The sequence below is a fragment of the Lactuca virosa genome, chromosome 2, assembly GCF_052849685.1.
Source record: "Lactuca virosa cultivar CGN04683 chromosome 2, Lactuca_virosa_CGN04683_v6, whole genome shotgun sequence".
Taxonomy (NCBI): Eukaryota; Viridiplantae; Streptophyta; class Magnoliopsida; order Asterales; family Asteraceae; genus Lactuca; species Lactuca virosa.
The window spans coordinates 299319686-299339908 of NC_136427.1; the positions used below are offsets into that span (position 1 = coordinate 299319686).

The following is a 20223-nucleotide window of genomic DNA, read 5'->3' on the forward strand; positions in this document are numbered from 1 at the left end:
ATAAGCGCCATGTTATATTTTACCACTCAAGTGTGGTTTCTTGCCACACCAAGGGAGTGGTGCCACATTTTTTTTTTAACTATTTTAATTTAATAAAACTTTTTTTTTTAACTATTTTAATTTAATAAAGCTTCTATTTTAATAAAAAAACATAATTTTTCATTACTTGAAAATTAAAAAAAACAGTACATTGCATTACCAAAAAAAAAAAAAAAACACGAAAACCACACACATGACATTTAAATAATCCTAGCAACTTAAAAAACACAAATAAACTAACTAAAGCAAACTACATAAAGTCGTTCTCCGAGAACTCGTCTTCGGGGTCATCAGGTGGATCTAAATTAAGGTTAATGTTTTGAACCTCGTAAATGTGTTCCACCAAGTCATTGCGAAGATTGTGAAATGTTTCAGTGCAAAGTATCTCTGCTCTCCTGTTTATATACTCTTCGCCACCAATTTCTATTGGTTGTGTCTCTGGTATGGTTTCTTCCTCGTCAAACGCACATATCGCTCTTCCTTCGTCTTCAATAATCATGTTATGCAATATAAGACATGTATACATGATTTCTTGAAGTTTTTCCTCGCCTAAATAAGCTGCTGGTTTTTTCAATATGAACCACCGTTTCTTCAGAGCTCCAAAAGCACGCTCAACATCCTTCCTAGCTCTTTCTTGAGCTCTCTTGAATTTCTTTCGTCTAGAACCATGTGGAGCTGTAAACGATTTAACAAACATAACATACTCAGGATAGATTCCATCGACCAGATAAATGGCGTTCCACGCACTTGAAAAGAAGAATCTGGTACGGATCCATCGTATATGTTGTTATATATTGGTGAACGATTAAGAACGTTGATGTCGTTAATCGAACCAGGAGAACCAAAATAAGCATGCCAAATCCACATATCTTGTGATGCAACTGCTTCAAGTATGACCGTTGGGTGACCATGATCACCTCGGGTAAATTGCCCATGATATGCTGTAGGGCAATTTTCCCATGCCCAATGGAGACAATCTAAGCTTCCCAGCATTCCAGGAAACCCATGCACACTAGCATGATGAGCTTGCAATTGCAGTATGTCATTACGTGTAGGCTTACGTAAATATTTTGGACCATAAAACTGAATCACAGTTTTGCAGAAAAAATTGAGACTATCTCGTGCGATCCTAGCAGACATCCTAAAACTTTCGTCTAACGCATCAGACGGAATGCCATATGCCAACTGACGAAGTGCGGCCGTGCATTTTTGTAAGGGAGTGAAACCGGGTGTACCTCTAGCATCGTAGCGTTGTTGGAAAAAACTGCACTCCCTCGTTACATCTTCAACTATACGTTCGAATAAACCTTTGAGCATTATGAAGCGCCTACGAAAATAATACCCTTGATAAGTGGCATTCTCTGCAAAATAGTCTTGCACCAAACGTTGGTTGGCTTCTTCACGATTTCTGCAAATATATCTTCGTGTTCTCCGTTGAGAACTTGCAGCTGCGTTGTTACATACAACGTTGTATGTTTGTTCCGCCATTTGAACACACGCAATAGCGGTATAAAAAATAGTCTGAAATTCTTCAGACGATGAAGAAGATGACATTTTTGAGAGTGGTGATTTTTTAAAAAAAAACTTTTGAGAGAGAGAAGAGATTGTGTTGTGAAAAAAAAATGAAGTTGATATGTATATATATAGGAAAGCAAAAGAAAAAAAAAAAAAAAAAACCCAATAACCGGTCGATCCTTCCCATATTCTATCAACCAATCACAAAACGCGGCACTAAAGGACCGCACTGCGGCCGAGACCGCGGCCTGGGGGCGGTGTGCGCGGTCCAGATGGCACGAACCGCGGTCCCAAACCGCAGCCACACCGTGCAGCCTTAACCATCAAATTAACTTAACATGTGGTTAACGGTAACAAAAGACGATGTACTCACATAGTGCCGATTTCCGCAAGCCAAACGAAACCCTAATTTCAACCCTATTTAATCCCCCTTTTTACACTTCCACAACAACACGCCACCATCTTTTCTTTCAATGAAATCTATTTATGAAGTTACGATCGCACTCACACTCACACACTGTATGCTATGAATTGTTCTAGTTTGTTTTTAATGGGGGTTACAGCGAAATAAAGAGAGATCGCAATGACGACTTGCAAAATTCAAGCTCAACAGACCGGAATGCAGGCTTATCTCTCTAGAGGGATTTGCTTGCGTGTCGATATTCCCGCTGAACTGAGCGATTTTCTCTTTCAATTGATCGATTTTTTCATTGTGTTTGTGTTTATATCTGCTGCTCTTTTCTTTATCCATAATTTGGCTTTGATGTTTATGTGGGAATCGAAGGGGATTACAATGAGGATACAAAGCTCCCTCTTCTGAATTAGTGTGAGGTAACTCTGCTGGCAGAATCGAACCTAATTAAATATCATGCCATCTGAGTAATTTCTTTCCCACTTCCGTGGCCGAATAAAGTTTTGAGTTTTATGATGATTTTGGTTACTTGTTTGAATAGTCTACCATCTCAATCTTTACTCCACATCGAAGTCTTATTTTCACGACTTCATGAATTTTAACAATTTGCATATATAGATTTCAGTTTGTTGAATTCTTTAGAAGTTTCGTAGGTTCATATATAGATTGCAACGATGACCAAGTAAAATTCAAGCTCAACAGACCGGAATGCAGGATTCTCAGAATTTTGCGTGTCGATGAATCACTTACTGAGCAGTCTATGAATATTTTGTTGTTAGTTTCCAGTTTTCGTTGTCACATGTCAAAAGATTTGGTATTCTAGCGTTTCTAAATTAAAACCAAGATTCTTTCCATTGATGCCTACTTTTGGTTTTCTTGTTTTGAATTTGATCACAAGTTGTGATCTTATGATACTTTTGTTAGACGATGATGAAGCAAAATGTAAATATTCCAACACTTGGACTGAGAAATTCAATTTCAAGAGATGTGAAAACATGCCTTCTGAGTCTTGTTTATTTGTTTTTTTTGACTTTTGTTTCAAGTATATTGTGCACTTCATGTTACAAATTAGGTTTAGCCATGTCATGTCATCAAATGACGATAAATCAATTTAATCTTAGGACACCATTGGACACAACTTTTGGTTGTGGGTGAGAATACCATTATTCTGATGATGACAATTGATTTTCTAAAGTATTTTATAATTAAATGTCGTACCTAAGCATTGCATCTACAATTAATTGTTGCAAACGTCGGTGGTTTAGTGTAATTATTTATTAGTATTGGTTTTGGTAATGTGTTGAAGTGATGATGGTTTGTGGACTCATCCCACAACCTACATGTTTCGGTTCCATCTGAGTGGGGGATGACTGTTGTGCAGTTACTCGCTAAAAGCCTAAAGCTGTTAGAATATTGAATTTAGTTATTTTTACCTCCGAAAGTTTATTTGTTTAGATTTCTATATACTTTGAATTTCTTCAAATCCAGTTGGACTACACCTATTTCTACAGATTCTCTTTCGATCGTTGGCACGATGCAATGATGTACTCCAGTTCTGCTCTGTGATTTGGAACGAACGTGCTGTTAAAATGGCTTGTACTCAACGTAATCAAAGTGATTCACATGTGTTGTCCATGTCTTACCTTAGCTCACCACACCTGGATGATTGATGTTGGTGCGAGTGGATCGTATGTCCATGGACAACACATGTGTGTGGATTGTAGACTCACTAGGCTGTTAAGTTGCTATTTGCTTCCAAAAAGTTTGTACTTATTCAATTAGTCGATTCCTAGTACCTACACTCAACACATACACAGTTAAATTCGGATATGAAAAAAAACAGAAACAAAAAATCAACAAAACCACTTTATGGCTGATATAGTTTTGGGGCCTTTCAAAAATCAACAAAATCGAATTGGCTGATAAATAGAAGAAATCAAAAAATTGAGAAGAAAATTGACCAAATCTAAAAACTGATAAAACTCAATGAAATCAGAAAATTGATAAAATTCGGTTATTACCGGTTCAGAGCATCAGATGTTATTGCTTCTTAGTTCTTACTCGATGTAAATTACTGGAAGACTTGAATCGATTTCAGAAAAGTCAGAAAATTAAATGTTAAAACCCTTGGAAGAAGATGATGGATTGATGTCATTGTCTCGTTTTCCTTCGATACTGGGAGAGGGGAGGGGATGGTTTGTTTGGGATTGATTTTCATGCTAAAAATTTCTTTTGAAAAAAGTCTTTTCTTATTTTTTGGTTTTTTACAATAAAAGTTCTTTTTAAAAAAGTCCATTTTGGTTTTTTGGCTTTTTACAAAAGATAGTTTTAAAATGTGTTTGGTTCATCTTTTAACTTTTTAAAAGCTAAAAACCAAAAGTTGTAAAAAATCATAAATTCATGACTTTTCAAACAATTTATTTTTGTTTTTGCCAAAAAGTTGTTTTAAAAAACTTCTTGAAATGGCAAATATCTTTTTTAACTTTTAGCTTTTTTGAAAAACTAAAAGTTTTAAGAATCATTTTAAAAGATTTCTCAAACACCCATCACAATTAAAACTGAAGAGTCGACTTGACTGCGTTAGCCTTGAACCAATCAACGTACAACTAGAAAGAAGTGTGAAATTAGGCGCCTTTTTTTTCTGTTTTCCCAACCGTTTTAGGGCCTTGGGCAGTTGTCCAACCTGCCCATCCTATTGGGCTGGGCCTGAGGAAAAAAGATTTAGTCTCCGGTGGCAACTTACTAAGGCAATAGGGAGTGAAAGATGCTAAAGGATGCTAAACTACACACTATCTCTTCCCAAATGCAAAGAAAGTCTCCAAAAAGGAGACATTAGGCTGGTAACATAAGGAGAGATGAGAGATGAGAGAAAAAGTGAAAACGGGTGTTGTGATTTGTTGTGCTAGACATGTTAAGCTTACAAGACATAAAAGAAACTAAAATATTCTATGTGACAGCTTGCTACGCCTACACGTGCTACTACTTCTTCGAACCTAAGTAATTGTTATGTAATGTTTTGAAAAAGACCTCATATTACTTTTATTTAACATTAAAAGTAAAATTAAAAATAATTAAATTAATTAAAAAATAAAGAAATAAGTTAAGAGAAGAATATGTTGGTTGTCTAACACCAACTTCAACTAAATGCATGTTCCAATCCAACCGCATATTAAAATGAGAATTCATATTTACTAGTTCTTAACTCAATACCCATTGAAATCAATTTCATATTACTAAATCATAATTTTTGTCTTTGTGTTGGTAGTTTTTTGAACAACATAATGTGTTGTCAGTCCGAGTTCTTAAAGCGGTTATGCTCTTTTTGATCGTGACCACTCTCGGCTAAGAGGGCAATGCCCGTGGGGTCAACATTCATAATGTTGAACAAGGTTTCTTGTAAAGGTGTGGACTTGAGGTCATTTTGCAAGATTGATATGGGTATAGGTAATTCTACAAAGCTTTGGTCTGATGAATGGCTTGGTAATTATCATTTATGTGTCATTGCTCCGAGAATTTTTGTTTTGGATGTTGATCCGAATGTCTTAGGTAGTGTTTGTTTTTTGTTTGCAGATCTGCGTGACCTCTTCTGTCTGCGCCGCGCATACCACGCGCAGACATTAGCTTTTGCAGACTGTTTGTTTTTGTGAAGACTGCAGACCTAAAAATGTCTGCACGCCCTCTTCTTGGCGCAGATGTGGACTAGAGTCTTCTAACATCTTCAGACATCTTCTAACCTAAAAAACATATATATCTTTATTTTTTTTAATTTATATTTTTTTCCAACTTTATTAATGATAAGCAAATTGAAAAAAAAAATTACAAAACTTAAAAAAAATCGTTCGACGATACAAACATGATATTTTTGACAAATTTATAAATAAAGATTTATTACAATAATAGTCGTTGAAGTTGTTTATATAAATATGAAAAAAAAATCATAATATATTCTTATATTTTTTTTGCCAAATTTTGTAAAACATTATTTAATACAGTATCGTCAATTTCTCGAAAAAATATTTATGGTACGTTTTTAATGGATTTAATTGAAAAAATCGAAGTTTATTTCCATCAATTTATGTATCAAATTCTTTGATCACTAATTATAATGTTTAGCTATAACTTTGCAACCAAAGTTGTTGGTTTTATCAAATATATACGTTAATTCATACCATTTTTATTTTTATTTTTTATACAATAATACATAAAAGTTGATCTGGATTCATTAATTATTTATAACAAAGTCATAAAAATATTAAAAAATCACTTTGAAGTTTAAAAAATCAGTTTATTTAGATTTCAGTTTATTTTAGTAGTCCGCAGACGTTAAAAAAAAAAACAGTCTTCTTTTTTCAGACTGCAGACGTTTTGTCCACATCTTCTACTGCGGAGGTCTACAGACCTAAAAATGTCTGCACGCCCTCTTCTTGGCGCAGATGTGGACTAGAGTCTTCTAACATCTTCAGACATCTTCTAACCTAAAAAAACATATATATCTTTATTTTTTTTAATTTATATTTTTTTCCAACTTTATTAATGATAAGCAATTTGAAAAAAAAAATTACAAAACTTAAAAAAAATCGTTCGACGATACAAACATGATATTTTTGACAAATTTATAAATAAAGATTTATTACAATAATAGTCGTTGAAGTTGTTTATATAAATATGAAAAAAAAATCATAATATATTCTTATATTTTTTTTGCCAAATTTTGTAAAACATTATTTAATACAGTATCGTCAATTTCTCGAAAAAATATTTATGGTACGTTTTTAATGGATTTAATTGAAAAAATCGAAGTTTATTTCCATCAATTTATGTATCAAATTCTTTGATCACTAATTATAATGTTTAGTTATAACTTTGCAACCAAAGTTGTTGGTTTTATCAAATATATACGTTAATTCATACCATTTTTATTTTTATTTTTTATACAATAATACATAAAAGTTGATCTGGATTCATTAATTATTTATAACAAAGTCATAAAAATATTAAAAAATCACTTTGAAGTTTAAAAAATCAGTTTATTTAGATTTCAGTTTATTTTAATAGTCCGCAGATGTTAAAAAAACAAACCGTCTTCTTTTTTCAGACTGCAGACGTTTTGTCCACATCTTCTACTGCGGAGGTCTACAGACCTAAAAATGTCTGCACGCCCTCTTCTTGGCGCAGATGTGGACTAGAGTCTTCTAACATCTTCAGACATCTTCTAACCTAAAAAAACATATATATCTTTATTTTTTTTAATTTATATTTTTTTCCAACTTTATTAATGATAAGCAAATTGAAAAAAAAAATTACAAAACTTAAAAAAAATCGTTCGACGATACAAACATGATATTTTTGACAAATTTATAAATAAATATTTATTACAATAATAGTCGTTGAAGTTGTTTATATAAATATGAAAAAAAAAATCATAATATATTCTTATATTTTTTTTGCCAAATTTTGTAAAACATTATTTAATACAGTATCGTCAATTTCTCGAAAAAATATTTATGGTACGTTTTTAATGGATTTAATTGAAAAAATCGAAGTTTATTTCCATCAATTTATGTATCAAATTCTTTGATCAATAATTATAATGTTTAGTTATAACTTTGCAACCAAAGTTGTTGGTTTGATCAAATATATACGTTAATTCATACCATTTTTATTTTTATTTTTTATAAATAATACATAAAAGTTGATCTGGATTCATTAATTATTTATAACAAAGTCATAAAAATATTAAAAAATCACTTTGAAGTTTAAAAAATCAGTTTATTTAGATTTCAGTTTATTTTAGTAGTCCGCAGATGTTAAAAAAACAAACAGTCTTCTTTTTTCAGACTGCAGACGTTTTGTCCACATCTTCTACTGCGGAGGTCTACAGACCTAAAAATGTCTGCACGCCCTCTTCTTGGCGCAGATGTGGACTAGAGTCTTCTAACATCTTCAGACATCTTCTAACCTAAAAAAACATATATATCTTTATTTTTTTCAATTTATATTTTTTTCCAACTTTATTAATGATAAGCAATTTGAAAAAAAAAATTACAAAACTTAAAAAAAATCGTTCGACGATACAAACATGATATTTTTGACAAATTTATAAATAAAGATTTATTACAATAATAGTCGTTGAAGTTGTTTATATAAATATGAAAAAAAAAATCATAATATATTCTTATATTTTTTTTGCCAAATTTTGTAAAACATTATTTAATACAGTATCGTCAATTTCTCGAAAAAATATTTATAGTACGTTTTTAATGGATTTAATTGAAAAAATCGAAGTTTATTTCCATCAATTTATGTATCAAATTCTTTGATCACTAATTATAATGTTTAGTTATAACTTTGCAACCAAAGTTGTTGGTTTTATCAAATATATACGTTAATTCATACCATTTTTATTTTTATTTTTTATACAATAATACATAAAAGTTGATCTGGATTCATTAATTATTTATAACAAAGTCATAAAAATATTAAAAAATCACTTTGAAGTTTAAAAAATCAGTTTATTTAGATTTCAGTTTATTTTAATAGTCCGCAGATGTTAAAAAAACAAACCGTCTTCTTTTTTCAGACTGCAGACGTTTTGTCCACATCTTCTACTGCGGAGGTCTACAGACCTAAAAATGTCTGCACGCCCTCTTCTTGGCGCAGATGTGGACTAGAGTCTTCTAACATCTTCAGACATCTTCTAACCTAAAAAAACATATATATCTTTATTTTTTTTAATTTATATTTTTTTCCAACTTTATTAATGATAAGCAAATTGAAAAAAAAAAAATACAAAACTTAAAAAAAATCGTTCGACGATACAAACATGATATTTTTGACAAATTTATAAATAAATATTTATTACAATAATAGTCGTTGAAGTTGTTTATATAAATATGAAAAAAAAAATCATAATATATTCTTATATTTTTTTTGCCAAATTTTGTAAAACATTATTTAATACAGTATCGTCAATTTCTCGAAAAAATATTTATGGTACGTTTTTAATGGATTTAATTGAAAAAATCGAAGTTTATTTCCATCAATTTATGTATCAAATTCTTTGATCAATAATTATAATGTTTAGTTATAACTTTGCAACCAAAGTTGTTGGTTTGATCAAATATATACGTTAATTCATACCATTTTTATTTTTATTTTTTATACAATAATACATAAAAGTTGATCTGGATTCATTAATTATTTATAACAAAGTCATAAAAATATTAAAAAATCACTTTGAAGTTTAAAAAATCAGTTTATTTAGATTTCAGTTTATTTTAGTAGTCCGCAGATGTTAAAAAAACAAACAGTCTTCTTTTTTCAGACTGCAGACGTTTTGTCCACATCTTCTACTGCGGAGGTCTACAGACCTAAAAATGTCTGCACGCCCTCTTCTTGGCGCAGATGTGGACTAGAGTCTTCTAACATCTTCAGACATCTTCTAACCTAAAAAAACATATACATCTTTATTTTTTTTAATTTATATTTTTTTCCAACTTTATTAATGATAAGCAATTTGAAAAAAAAAATTACAAAACTTAAAAAAAATCGTTCGACGATACAAACATGATATTTTTGACAAATTTATAAATAAAGATTTATTACAATAATAGTCGTTGAAGTTGTTTATATAAATATGAAAAAAAAATCATAATATATTCTTATATTTTTTTTGCCAAATTTTGTAAAACATTATTTAATACAGTATCGTCAATTTCTCGAAAAAATATTTATGGTACGTTTTTAATGGATTTAATTGAAAAAATCGAAGTTTATTTCCATCAATTTATGTATCAAATTCTTTGATCACTAATTATAATATTTAGTTATAACTTTGCAACCAAAGTTGTTGGTTTTATCAAATATATACGTTAATTCATACCATTTTTATTTTTATTTTTTATACAATAATACATAAAAGTTGATATGGATTCATTAATTATTTATAACAAAGTCATAAAAATATTAAAAAATCACTTTGAAGTTTAAAAAATCAGTTTATTTAGATTTCAGTTTATTTTAGTAGTCCGCAGATGTTAAAAAAACAAACAGTCTTCTTTTTTCAGACTGCAGACGTTTTGTCCACATCTTCTACTGCGGAGGTCTACAGACCTAAAAATGTCTGCACGCCCTCTTCTTGGCGCAGATGTGGACTAGAGTCTTCTAACATCTTCAGACATCTTCTAACCTAAAAAAACATATATATATTTATTTTTTTTAATTTATATTTTTTTCCAACTTTATTAATGATAAGCAATTTGAAAAAAAAAATTACAAAACTTAAAAAAAATCGTTCGACGATACAAACATGATATTTTTGACAAATTTATAAATAAAGATTTATTACAATAATAGTCGTTGAAGTTGTTTATATAAATATGAAAAAAAAATCATAATATATTCTTATATTTTTTTTGCCAAATTTTGTAAAAAATTATTTAATACAGTATCGTCAATTTCTCGAAAAAATATTTATGGTACGTTTTTAATGGATTTAATTGAAAAAATCAAAGTTTATTTCCATCAATTTATGTATCAAATTCTTTGATCACTAATTATAATGTTTAGTTATAACTTTGCAACCAAAGTTGTTGGTTTTATCAAATATATACGTTAATTCATACCATTTTTATTTTTATTTTTTATACAATAATACATAAAAGTTGATCTGGATTCATTAATTATTTATAACAAAGTCATAAAAATATTAAAAAATCACTTTGAAGTTTAAAAAATCAGTTTATTTAGATTTCAGTTTATTTTAGTAGTCCGCAGATGTTAAAAAAACAAACAGTCTTCTTTTTTCAGACTGCAGACGTTTTGTCCACATCTTCTACTGCGGAGGTCTACAGATGTGGTCCGCAAACCGCAGACATTTTGCCTCAGAAAAAACAAACAACACCTTAGTGGTCGATAGATCTTCAGTGGAGGTCGTTCTTAACTTGTTGAGAAGAGTGCTGAGAGGTGTTGTGGAAACCAAGCAATGGGAAAAAATTATGGAGCTGGTGGGGGCGCTTCATGTTTCGTTGGATCACGACCGACTGTCGTGCGATATAAATGATGATGGTTGTTTTTCGGTTGCTTTAGCTAGGAGGTTACTTGAGTAGTAGTATTAAGTTAATTTTATGCCTATTTTGTGATTAGATGGGTGAGAATGTTGATCATGTTTTGTTCTCTTTCCCGTTGATCTAAGGTCTTTGGTACCGCCTTACCAAGTGGTGGAGTTCTTCTATCACTAAGTTTCAAGATGTTGCTTCGGTGTTTGCTTGGGTCGATAGTATCATCATACTCGCTGTTCAAAAGCATGTTCTTGAAGCAGTTGTTTTTATGACTATTTGGCATCTTTGGACTTTCAGGTAAAATATTATTTTCGCTAATGAGAAGCCTAAGAAGAATGAGTTTTTTTTTGTCAAATCCCAACTTAGCTGTTGCTTCTTTGTAACTCTCTACCTCTTTGCTAGTTGTTTTTAATATATCCTTTGTTACAAAAAAACTTAGGAAAATGCTAAGATTGGATTCCAATTCCTTCTAATTTCTAAGGATTCCAGCGAACCAAATACATACTACATGTTTTCATAGAAAAAATAATAATTTGAACGTTTATTTTATTATAGTTGAGAAAATTGGCATTGCCCCTAATAAGAGGGTGTTTGAAATTTTATTTTGAATTTAAAAATGACTTTTGCCAAAAAAAAATTATTGACTTATGAAGGTGAGAAAAAAAGTTTTTAAAAAAATGTTTGGATTAGCCTTTTAGTAACATAAGTCAAATGTTTGGTTTAAAATTGTCTTTTGTTTGTTTTTTTAATCCTAATAAATTATAAGTTATTTCAAAAAGTCATAATTTTGTTATTTCTTGAAAACTACTTTTCAAAGGCTTTAAAAAGGAGTTTTAAAGGTCCTTATTAGGTAACCAAACATTTTTTAACTTATTGACTTTTCAAAAAGTCAATAAGTTAATGAAGAGTTTTTAGACGAATAACCAAACACCCTCTAAGAAAAAAAAGGGTGGTTCAATGTTTAGGCCTGGTTCCACCAACCGGTCCGGTCCAAGTAACCATGTTGCTAAGTTAATGATGAGTTTTTAGATGAACACCCGAACACCCCCCTCTAAGAAATAAAAAGGGTGGTTCATTATAATTGTCCATGTATAAGTACTTTTATTCAATGTTTAGGCCTGGTTGATCAGGGCCGGTCCGTTGATTTTGAAGGTCCTGTACGAAACACAAAAATGGTTTATATATATATATATATATATATATATATATATATATATATATAACAAAATTTAAGAATGATGAATTCTCATAAGAAAAATTAAAATATAAATTAAATTAATTAAAAAGGATCAAATACAAAATTATAAAAATTTTAGAGGATATATATATATATATATATATATATATATATATATATATATATATATATATATATATTGAAAACTAATTCCGTAAGCAAAACTAATTACTAAAGATGAAGAGGTAAAACTAAAACTTATGAAAACAAATAACTTAACTTTTAAAATGGAGGAAAAGAATAGTCGAACCCTCGTCACGTAGGTCAACAGGCGCGCATGGTCAAGCGTTTAAGCCATCTGAACTACATCAGTTATGTTTATATTTTGTATAAAATAATATATATTAAGATATTAAATATATATAATTTTGGTTAAAATCGGACCCTATTTTTCTCGGCGGCCCTGTGCGGCTGCACACCTTTAGGGCCGACCCTGTGGTTGATTATTAGGTTCACTCCTGGTTTAAAATAGTTTTGACGAAAAATATAGAACTTTTGCATGCTGAATTATTAAATAATAGTTTTATGCGTGTCACTGAACCAATTCAATTTTAAACGACTATTGGGTTTAAAAAACCCAGTAACCAAGTCTGTTCCTGGTTCCATCTACCAGTCCGGTCCAAGTTGTAAAACCATGTTGCTAAGTGACCAATAATATGCCAAATGCTATATTTAAAAAAGTCTCCCAACTTTGGAGTTGTAATGTTAAAAAATTGATTTTAGGATGCACGGTGTAGGATGTTCTTGCCAGAAAACGCCGTCAGTCCCCGCAGTTTTGCGTACCAATTGGTTCAGAACGGTGTGGTTGAGCGGTTCGTGACCATTTCCAACCCACACATTTTTTTCTCATATGCTTCAGTACCACTACCACATGTTTTAGTTTTGTATATTAGGATTTAAATTATCGTTTAGGAATTTAAGTATCATTTAATTATTTTAATTATCAATTAAATAACAGTTTTAATATTTTTTTAAAACACAATTAAGAGGGTTGAGAAAAATTAGTTTCTTGTGCAATGAGTCGGGGAAGATGGAAAAAAGATAAAAGAGAAAAAACTAATGTAACTCTTATCTGACAAAAAGGTTGGAGAGAATGATTACTTCACCTTTTGGGTAAATAGTTTGAAAATATATAAATCATACGGCTAATTTTCCACTTTAATTTATGTAACATGTAATTTTTTTTTTCAATCTTTTAGGAAAGATTTGTTCATAATAGATTACGTTTTCCGAAACAAGTTATTCCACAAGCAAACATCCTCACTCGAGTAACAATGAATTTACTCTCGAACAAGAGATAAATGGGTGAATGTGAAACAGACCATCCATTCAAATCTTTTTCTGGAACAATGTGTGACAGCTAAAAAAGTAGCAATACCTTTTGTACTTCAATTTCATACAAAGAAATGATTTTAATTGATTTCTCATTGTAACTGCAAATGTGTTGACCAGCCTTTTTCCTTACCAATTTCCTTTAATAGTTTGTAAGATTTTACATTATGTGAATTTGTGAAAAAAGACAAATGGTCCACCCACTTTATCATAATATTGGAATCTCTTTAAAAAAACGCCATATGTTTGTAAACTATCGTCTCTAGCACATTTTTGCTTACGTATCCATGAAATTGAATCACCATCAAGCATCCTCAAAACTGTTTCATTGAAATTAACATATGTTTTTTTAGCAAAGTGCTCTATAAAACTTGGACTTTAAGTAACTAATTGACTCATAATATAATGCTAAACATAGTCCAGGTGTTTCAAGAGGAAAAGGATCAAGTTTGGAAATGTTTATACTACCAAATACCAATAAAATTGTGCGATCCACATAAAAATGGCTAATAGACCTTGATCGGCCTTCATTGCACCTCAATTACCAAAGTCAAGTCTGTATGTTTTGCTAAGTATGAACACGAATTTTGTGTTTTATTAGACTCATAATATATGTTATTAAACATAATCTAAGTATTTAAAATGGAAAATAAAAGTTTTTGAAAGGTTTATACCAACAAAATCATGTTATGAGGAAAATAACATAATCTAAGTATGTAAAACGGTATATGTAACATCCTGTTTCGATAAGTTTCTTATTTCGGGATTGTGGACATAAATGGATCAAGTAAAGGCCTTGGGCTTCAAGGGAATATGGTTTAGACCCTATTGGATGTTGATAATATTGGTTATGTGATCTAAGCCATTGGTTTGTGTGTTGAAGTCAAAGGGTAAAATGAGAAAAGTAATGTTCCAGACTTCTTTTATAAATTAAGGATTTTAGTTCGGTGTGTTTTAAGTCAAAAGTAATTAGATAGAGTTGTGAGACACTTCAATACCTTTTCGTGCATATAAAGATCGCCGAAAACGGAGTTGAAATGAAAAAGTTATGGTTGATTGAAGTTGGAATGGATTTGGGTGAAAAACTGTCACCACAGAGTGGAGATCAGAGCCCACGACGTGGTAGGCCATGAAGTGGAGAAACGTGGCCATGGAGTGGCAGTCTGTCAGGCCCAAGCCTATGATTTTAGGGTTTTCAACATATATAAGCATAAGGTTCTGCATTTTTGGGCATTTTAGCAGCCTCTATCATATTTAGAACCCCTTGAGAGAAAACCTAGCCTCCATCTTCAAGATTTGAGCTCCTCCCCTCTCCTCTCTATGTTGGATTTGGTGTCCAAGCCCATAACTATAATTAGTATGTACTTGATTTGATAGAAGCATGGTCCTTTTGGGTTGCCTTCACTCATGCAACTTGACATGATGACTGGTGGAGAGAGAGTGGCATTTATTATTTGAAACAATAAATTGGTACTCAAAATGATTTTATTAATATATTATAAGATTAATATATTATTTGGAAATCATATTATTAATTAGTGATTAATCAGAAATTAATTTGATATTAATTTTGGGATTAAAGGAACTGATTAATAATGGAGGGGCTGTTTTGCAAATCATTGATAATTGTGAAACTGGACTTCTGGACTCCTTAATTAGGAGTGGACGAAATCATATAGGGAGGCCCTATAGATTTCGTCCAAGGCCTACTGGTAAGAGGTTCATGGGCTGCTTAAGCCTTAAGCAGGATATTAGGGTTTCCACCTGAAAATCCTAGCAGCCCACAACTATATAAACCCCCCCCCCCCAAGCATTAGAATTTCGGCCATATGTGTGTATTCCTAACCCTAGCCGATTTTCTAGTGTCTCTCCTCTCATCTTGTTGCATTGGGTGTTTGTGACTCGATTAGAGGTGCAACATTTGGGGCACTAAGCTTTCAAGAGTCAAGGATCATCAAGATTGACTTGTTATTACTATATAACAAGTGATGTATTCTTCTAACCCTAATCTTCTGTATGAATTTCGTAATTGTATGCTAGATCGAGGGTTATTGCTTTGGTGTTCAATTTGCATGTTCAGTTAGTGAAAAACTTAGATCCAAAGCAATTAGGGTTGCATGATCACATAGGAATGTAGATATGCTCATAACCCATCAGTGGTATCAGAGCCTAATATGTTTTTCAATTGAATTGATGCAATAGTGAACTGTCCAAAGAAGAAAAAATCGCTTTTTTGCTGTCTGACCTTGGAACTCGACGAGTTCATGTATGAACTCAACGAGTTGGATGAACTCGACGAGTTCAGTGTCCAACTCGACGAGTTGACTCGTCAGTTGCCTGATTTTTCGATTTTCAGATCTCGTTTTGATTAGGATAATTACCATAATTAGTTTTTAATGCCTAAAACCAAATTTTCTGAAAGGTAATATGATATCCTTATCATTATTAAAGGATTTGGTTAAATTTGGATAATGATAAGATTATTTTGATTTAAAATTTAACCTAGTATTTTGAAAGGTTTTTAAAATACACCTTTTGGTTTTATAATTTAAATTTGAAATTAAAAGTTTATTTTCTGGAAATTTAAATTGAAAAAACCTAGAAGATATCTTTATGGATTTTATTGATAATTTAATTAAATGATAAATTAAAAGACTATTAATAAATTTATATATGGTTTAAGTTTAACTAAATTAAAAGTTTAATTTATTAAAGGATTAAACCACTTAGTATTTTAAAAGTTTAAAATGCACCCTTATACTATATGAAATTAAAAGTCTAATATATTATATACGTATAAGAAAAGTCAGTCTTACCGTTAGTAGGCCTCATGTAACATCCCAAAATTCATGACCAAAAATTCATTTTTAATTAAGTAATTTATAAAAACAATATTCTGAAAACATCGACAATGTCATCCCATGTCATGATCAAAACCAATATGTCAAATATCCAAAACATGTCATAAAAAAGTAATATCAGAGTACAACTCCCAAAGATCTCATGTGCGGAAAAGCATAGTGTAATATGTTGCGATCATGCCGGCTCCTTTCCTTTCGAAGAAGAAGTAACCGAAACCAAAACTGAAAACCGTAAGCAGGAAGCTTAGTGAGTTCCCCCATCATACCACATACCATACAATAAACATACTGTCTAGCATATCTGGGTGCTGGCCTACCATTTTGGTCTCTTTCAACCGATACTGCCTAGCATATCTGGGTGCTGGCCTACCCCTTCGATCTCTTTCAACCGGTAACTGCCTAGCATATCTGGGTGATGGCCTACCCCTTCGGTCTCTTTCTACCGGTAACTGCCTAGCATATCTGGGTGCTGGCCTACCCCTTCGGTCTCTTTCAACCGGTAACGGCCTAGCATATCTGGGTGCTGGCCTACCCCTTCGGTCTCTTTCAACAAGTTACGGGGTCTATTTCACCCCTATTACTACCACATAATATCCTAGCATATAAGCACATAATCACATACTGCCTAGCATATACGGGTGTTGGCCTACCCCTTCGATCTCTTTCGACCGGTTATGGGGTCTATTTCACCCCTCCTACCACTACCACATAATACATAGCATACAAGCACATAAATCTCTACAAATAGTAGCATACCAGACAATTATCACAAAGAAAATTATCTCTACTATAACAACTACTAGTGGGTCGGCACTGGTGCCTTCGACCCACTCATTCCGGGAAGGTAACGCACCTCGCATTGCAGAAGCTCACTACAAAAAATCCTTAGCTGCTGCCCTGGAAACTCCTCGAGCTATCAATACCAAAATATTACCCAATTAGCAATTGGGTCCCAACCCATGGTCCATAATCCATACTTTGGGTAAAATGACCATTATACCCGTGGCCCAACAAGATTCATAACTAAGGCCCAAGCCCAAAACTCCAAAATCCATAAAAGACCATTATAGACCCAATTTTTCAAATTGGGCCCAACCCCATTTGGGCCTTACTAAAAAGCCCAATAATTCCTGGTCCAATAATAATTCTTCGATGGCCCAAAGGTCCAAGCCCATTGGGCCCACCAAGGCCCAATACAAAATCTTTGCCCAACTAGACATGTCCAAAAAAAAGTCCAAAACTCTAAGAACCTTCTGACCAAAAAGCCCAACACAAGAAAACTCCAATCCAAGCCCGAAGCCCAACATGAACAAGCCCAAGAAGCCTACTGTTGGACCGAACGGGCGTTCCCTTATGGAACGTTGGGCGTTCCCTTAAAGAACGCTAGGAGTTCCTCATCAGTTCAGATCACGGGTCCTGGTCGGAACGTAGGGTGTTCCCGAACCTTACGTAGTGCGTTCGCGTTTAGAGTCCCAAAAACGCCATTAAGCACTTAATGCTTATGCCATACCACCCAAAACATAGGTCCAAGCCATTTAGGACCTCTAGGACTATAAAGTCACGGCCTTGGTGACTTTGCATGCCCCCAAAAGTTCCAATCTCAAGAAATAGCAATAAACTTTCATAAAAACGACCTTAACTCATGCATGGGTGGATTTTAACCCCAAAAATGGCAACTTTATGGTTCTAGGTCCCAAATAGCACTAAGAGTGGCAACTCCAAGCCTAGGAAACGGATTTGGACAATATAGCTTCATCCTTGGTACCAAAAAGGTCCATAAAACCCAACACAAGAGATCTAAGCAAATAAACACCAAGATGCACTCCAAAATGGTCTTCTAAGCTCAAAACACACAAAGAAGGGATTAGAGTTTCGTAATGAGGTTCAAGGTACAGTGGACGCTGAAAGAATGAAGTGCCTTGGGTCTTAAGTTGTTTAAATAGTGCACACTTAGGGTTCTTGAGTGCAGAAGGCGAACGCCCAGCGTTGGTCTTGGTCTCCGCGTCCAACTTCATGCACTGAACTGTAACAACGTAAATTTCCATAACAATTTTTCGTTTTTAAAACATACTTTTATTCATAAGGTAATATCAAAACATAATGTATCAAATGTTATCATAACAAAACATATCCCAGAATCTCAAGACATAAACTCCATGAGTGTGTACGGATCATGCCGGCGCCTTCCCGTGATCCTTGCTAGTACCTGAAACACATAACACAACAACTGTAAGCATAAATGCTTAGTGAGTTCCCCAAAATACCACATACGCACATACGCCACTCAAGGCTATAAGACCTTCCGGTCACTGTGTCTGAGAGGACTTCCGTCCCATAACCCTGGTAGACCTTCTGGTCCTACCCGTAATGACCTTCCGGTCCATATCATCATGACCTTCCGGTCCACATCATAATGACCTTCCGGTCCTTCTCATTCATAACATACATAACACATACATATCATATAACAGCATACAACACATACATCTCATAGCATATAAGACCTTCCAGTCACACATAGGTACCATCCTAGGTACAGTATAGTGAGAAGACTCACCTCGTACGAAGTCGGATAAACTCTCGTGCTTGACGTCCCGACCTAGCCTCCTCCTATCATCCGAATAAAGATTGGGTAGAAGGCCATTCTACCCCTCTCTGAACTCTCCTGAATCAGCTTGACCAAAACCCTAAGGTCAACTGAAGTCAACGGTCAAACTTTGACCCGAATCGTCGAGTGCACATGGGCGACTCGGCGAGCCCATGCGGGTCCTCTGAATCCTTCTAGCCTCACTTGGCACGTCGAGTGATCCCTTCACTCGACGGGTTACTCTTGTCACGAATCGCGGGGCAACCCCGACTCGACTCGTCGAGTCCACTTATGAACTCGACGAGTAGCGTCCATGACAACACTCAAATGACCTTCTGAGGTCAGATCCGCTTCTCTAACCTATAGATCTGACCTTTCCATACCCACTAATCACGTAAAGGTGAAACCTTTACACTCATGCAACACATATATGGTTCCTTTTGAAGAAATAGCCTCAAAAATGGCAACCTAAGTTCATTCCTTCCATAACACTTCATAAAGCAAGATGGATAATGCTCTCTGGACCTCTATGGGTCCAAATCTGAAGTCTAACACATAAAGGGACCATAAACTCATCAATTTAAGCCATAAAAAGGGTATAGAAAACCCTAGATTCATAGATCTTAACCAAAACAGAAGGAGAGTTCTATTTGCTACCTCAATACTGCAGATCCAAGCTTGAAAACCACGGATTAGCAATCCTCTTGACCTCCTCTAGCTGGAAACACCTTCTTCTTTGCAAAACAACACCAAAAAGGATTAAAATGGCTTGCTCTCACACACAACTCGCCCAAGCTCTCTAGGGTTTCTCTCTATGGACTGGTAGTCGCGAATGAGGGCTATAAGGACCCTTAAATAGGGCACAAGCCCAAAGATTTAGGGTTTCTGCCGCCAGCACGGACTCGTCGAGTCACCCTGCCGACTCGTCGAGTCCATTCATTAATCGAGTCAGCAAATCACGATCCTACTCGACGAGTCTAGGCGTCGACTCGTCGAGTCCTTCTCTCAAACTCAAAATAAATGAATAACATCGAATACCTGGGAATCCGGATGTTACAATTCTCCCCCACTAGAATCAGACTTCGTCCTCGAAGTCTCGCTCTGCAAATAACTCTGGATGCCGCTCCCGCATCTCCAGCTCCGGCTCCCAAGTCAGCTCGGACCCTCTCCGATGTTGCCAC

The 20223-nt window shown here is 33.4% G+C and overlaps 1 protein-coding gene, 1 long non-coding RNA gene and 5 other non-coding genes across 8 annotated transcripts; 6 read left to right on the forward strand and 1 right to left on the reverse strand.

Annotated features, from left to right (window-relative positions):
* Positions 1-289: 289 nt before the first annotated feature.
* On the reverse strand, positions 290-1593 carry LOC145158696 (uncharacterized). The gene is made up of 2 exons (XM_079077555.1): positions 843-1593; positions 290-714 (listed from the first exon to the last, which is right to left on the reverse strand). Exons 1-2 carry the CDS (start codon positions 1591-1593, stop codon positions 290-292), a joined length of 1176 nt encoding a protein of 391 aa, XP_078933681.1.
* Positions 1594-1964: 371 nt separating this feature from the next.
* On the forward strand, positions 1965-3778 carry LOC145161501 (uncharacterized). Of its 2 annotated transcripts, none has more exons than XR_013738513.1 (2): positions 1965-2385; positions 2612-3778. It is a non-coding gene; the product is annotated as an uncharacterized LOC145161501 (long non-coding RNA). The 2 variants fall into 2 exon arrangements; XR_013738514.1 differs by having other exon boundaries at positions 2620-3778.
* LOC145161829 (small nucleolar RNA Z107/R87) lies at positions 2131-2237 on the forward strand. Its single transcript, XR_013738702.1, has one exon. It is a non-coding gene; the product is annotated as a small nucleolar RNA Z107/R87 (small nucleolar RNA).
* Positions 2338-2437, forward strand: LOC145161894 (small nucleolar RNA R30/Z108). Its single transcript, XR_013738752.1, has one exon. It is a non-coding gene; the product is annotated as a small nucleolar RNA R30/Z108 (small nucleolar RNA).
* On the forward strand, positions 2631-2725 carry LOC145161830 (small nucleolar RNA Z107/R87). The gene has a single exon (XR_013738703.1). It is a non-coding gene; the product is annotated as a small nucleolar RNA Z107/R87 (small nucleolar RNA).
* On the forward strand, positions 2888-2978 carry LOC145161835 (small nucleolar RNA snoR31). The gene has a single exon (XR_013738708.1). It is a non-coding gene; the product is annotated as a small nucleolar RNA snoR31 (small nucleolar RNA).
* On the forward strand, positions 3054-3145 carry LOC145161825 (small nucleolar RNA snoR31/Z110/Z27). The gene has a single exon (XR_013738697.1). It is a non-coding gene; the product is annotated as a small nucleolar RNA snoR31/Z110/Z27 (small nucleolar RNA).
* Positions 3779-20223: the final 16445 nt, after the last annotated feature.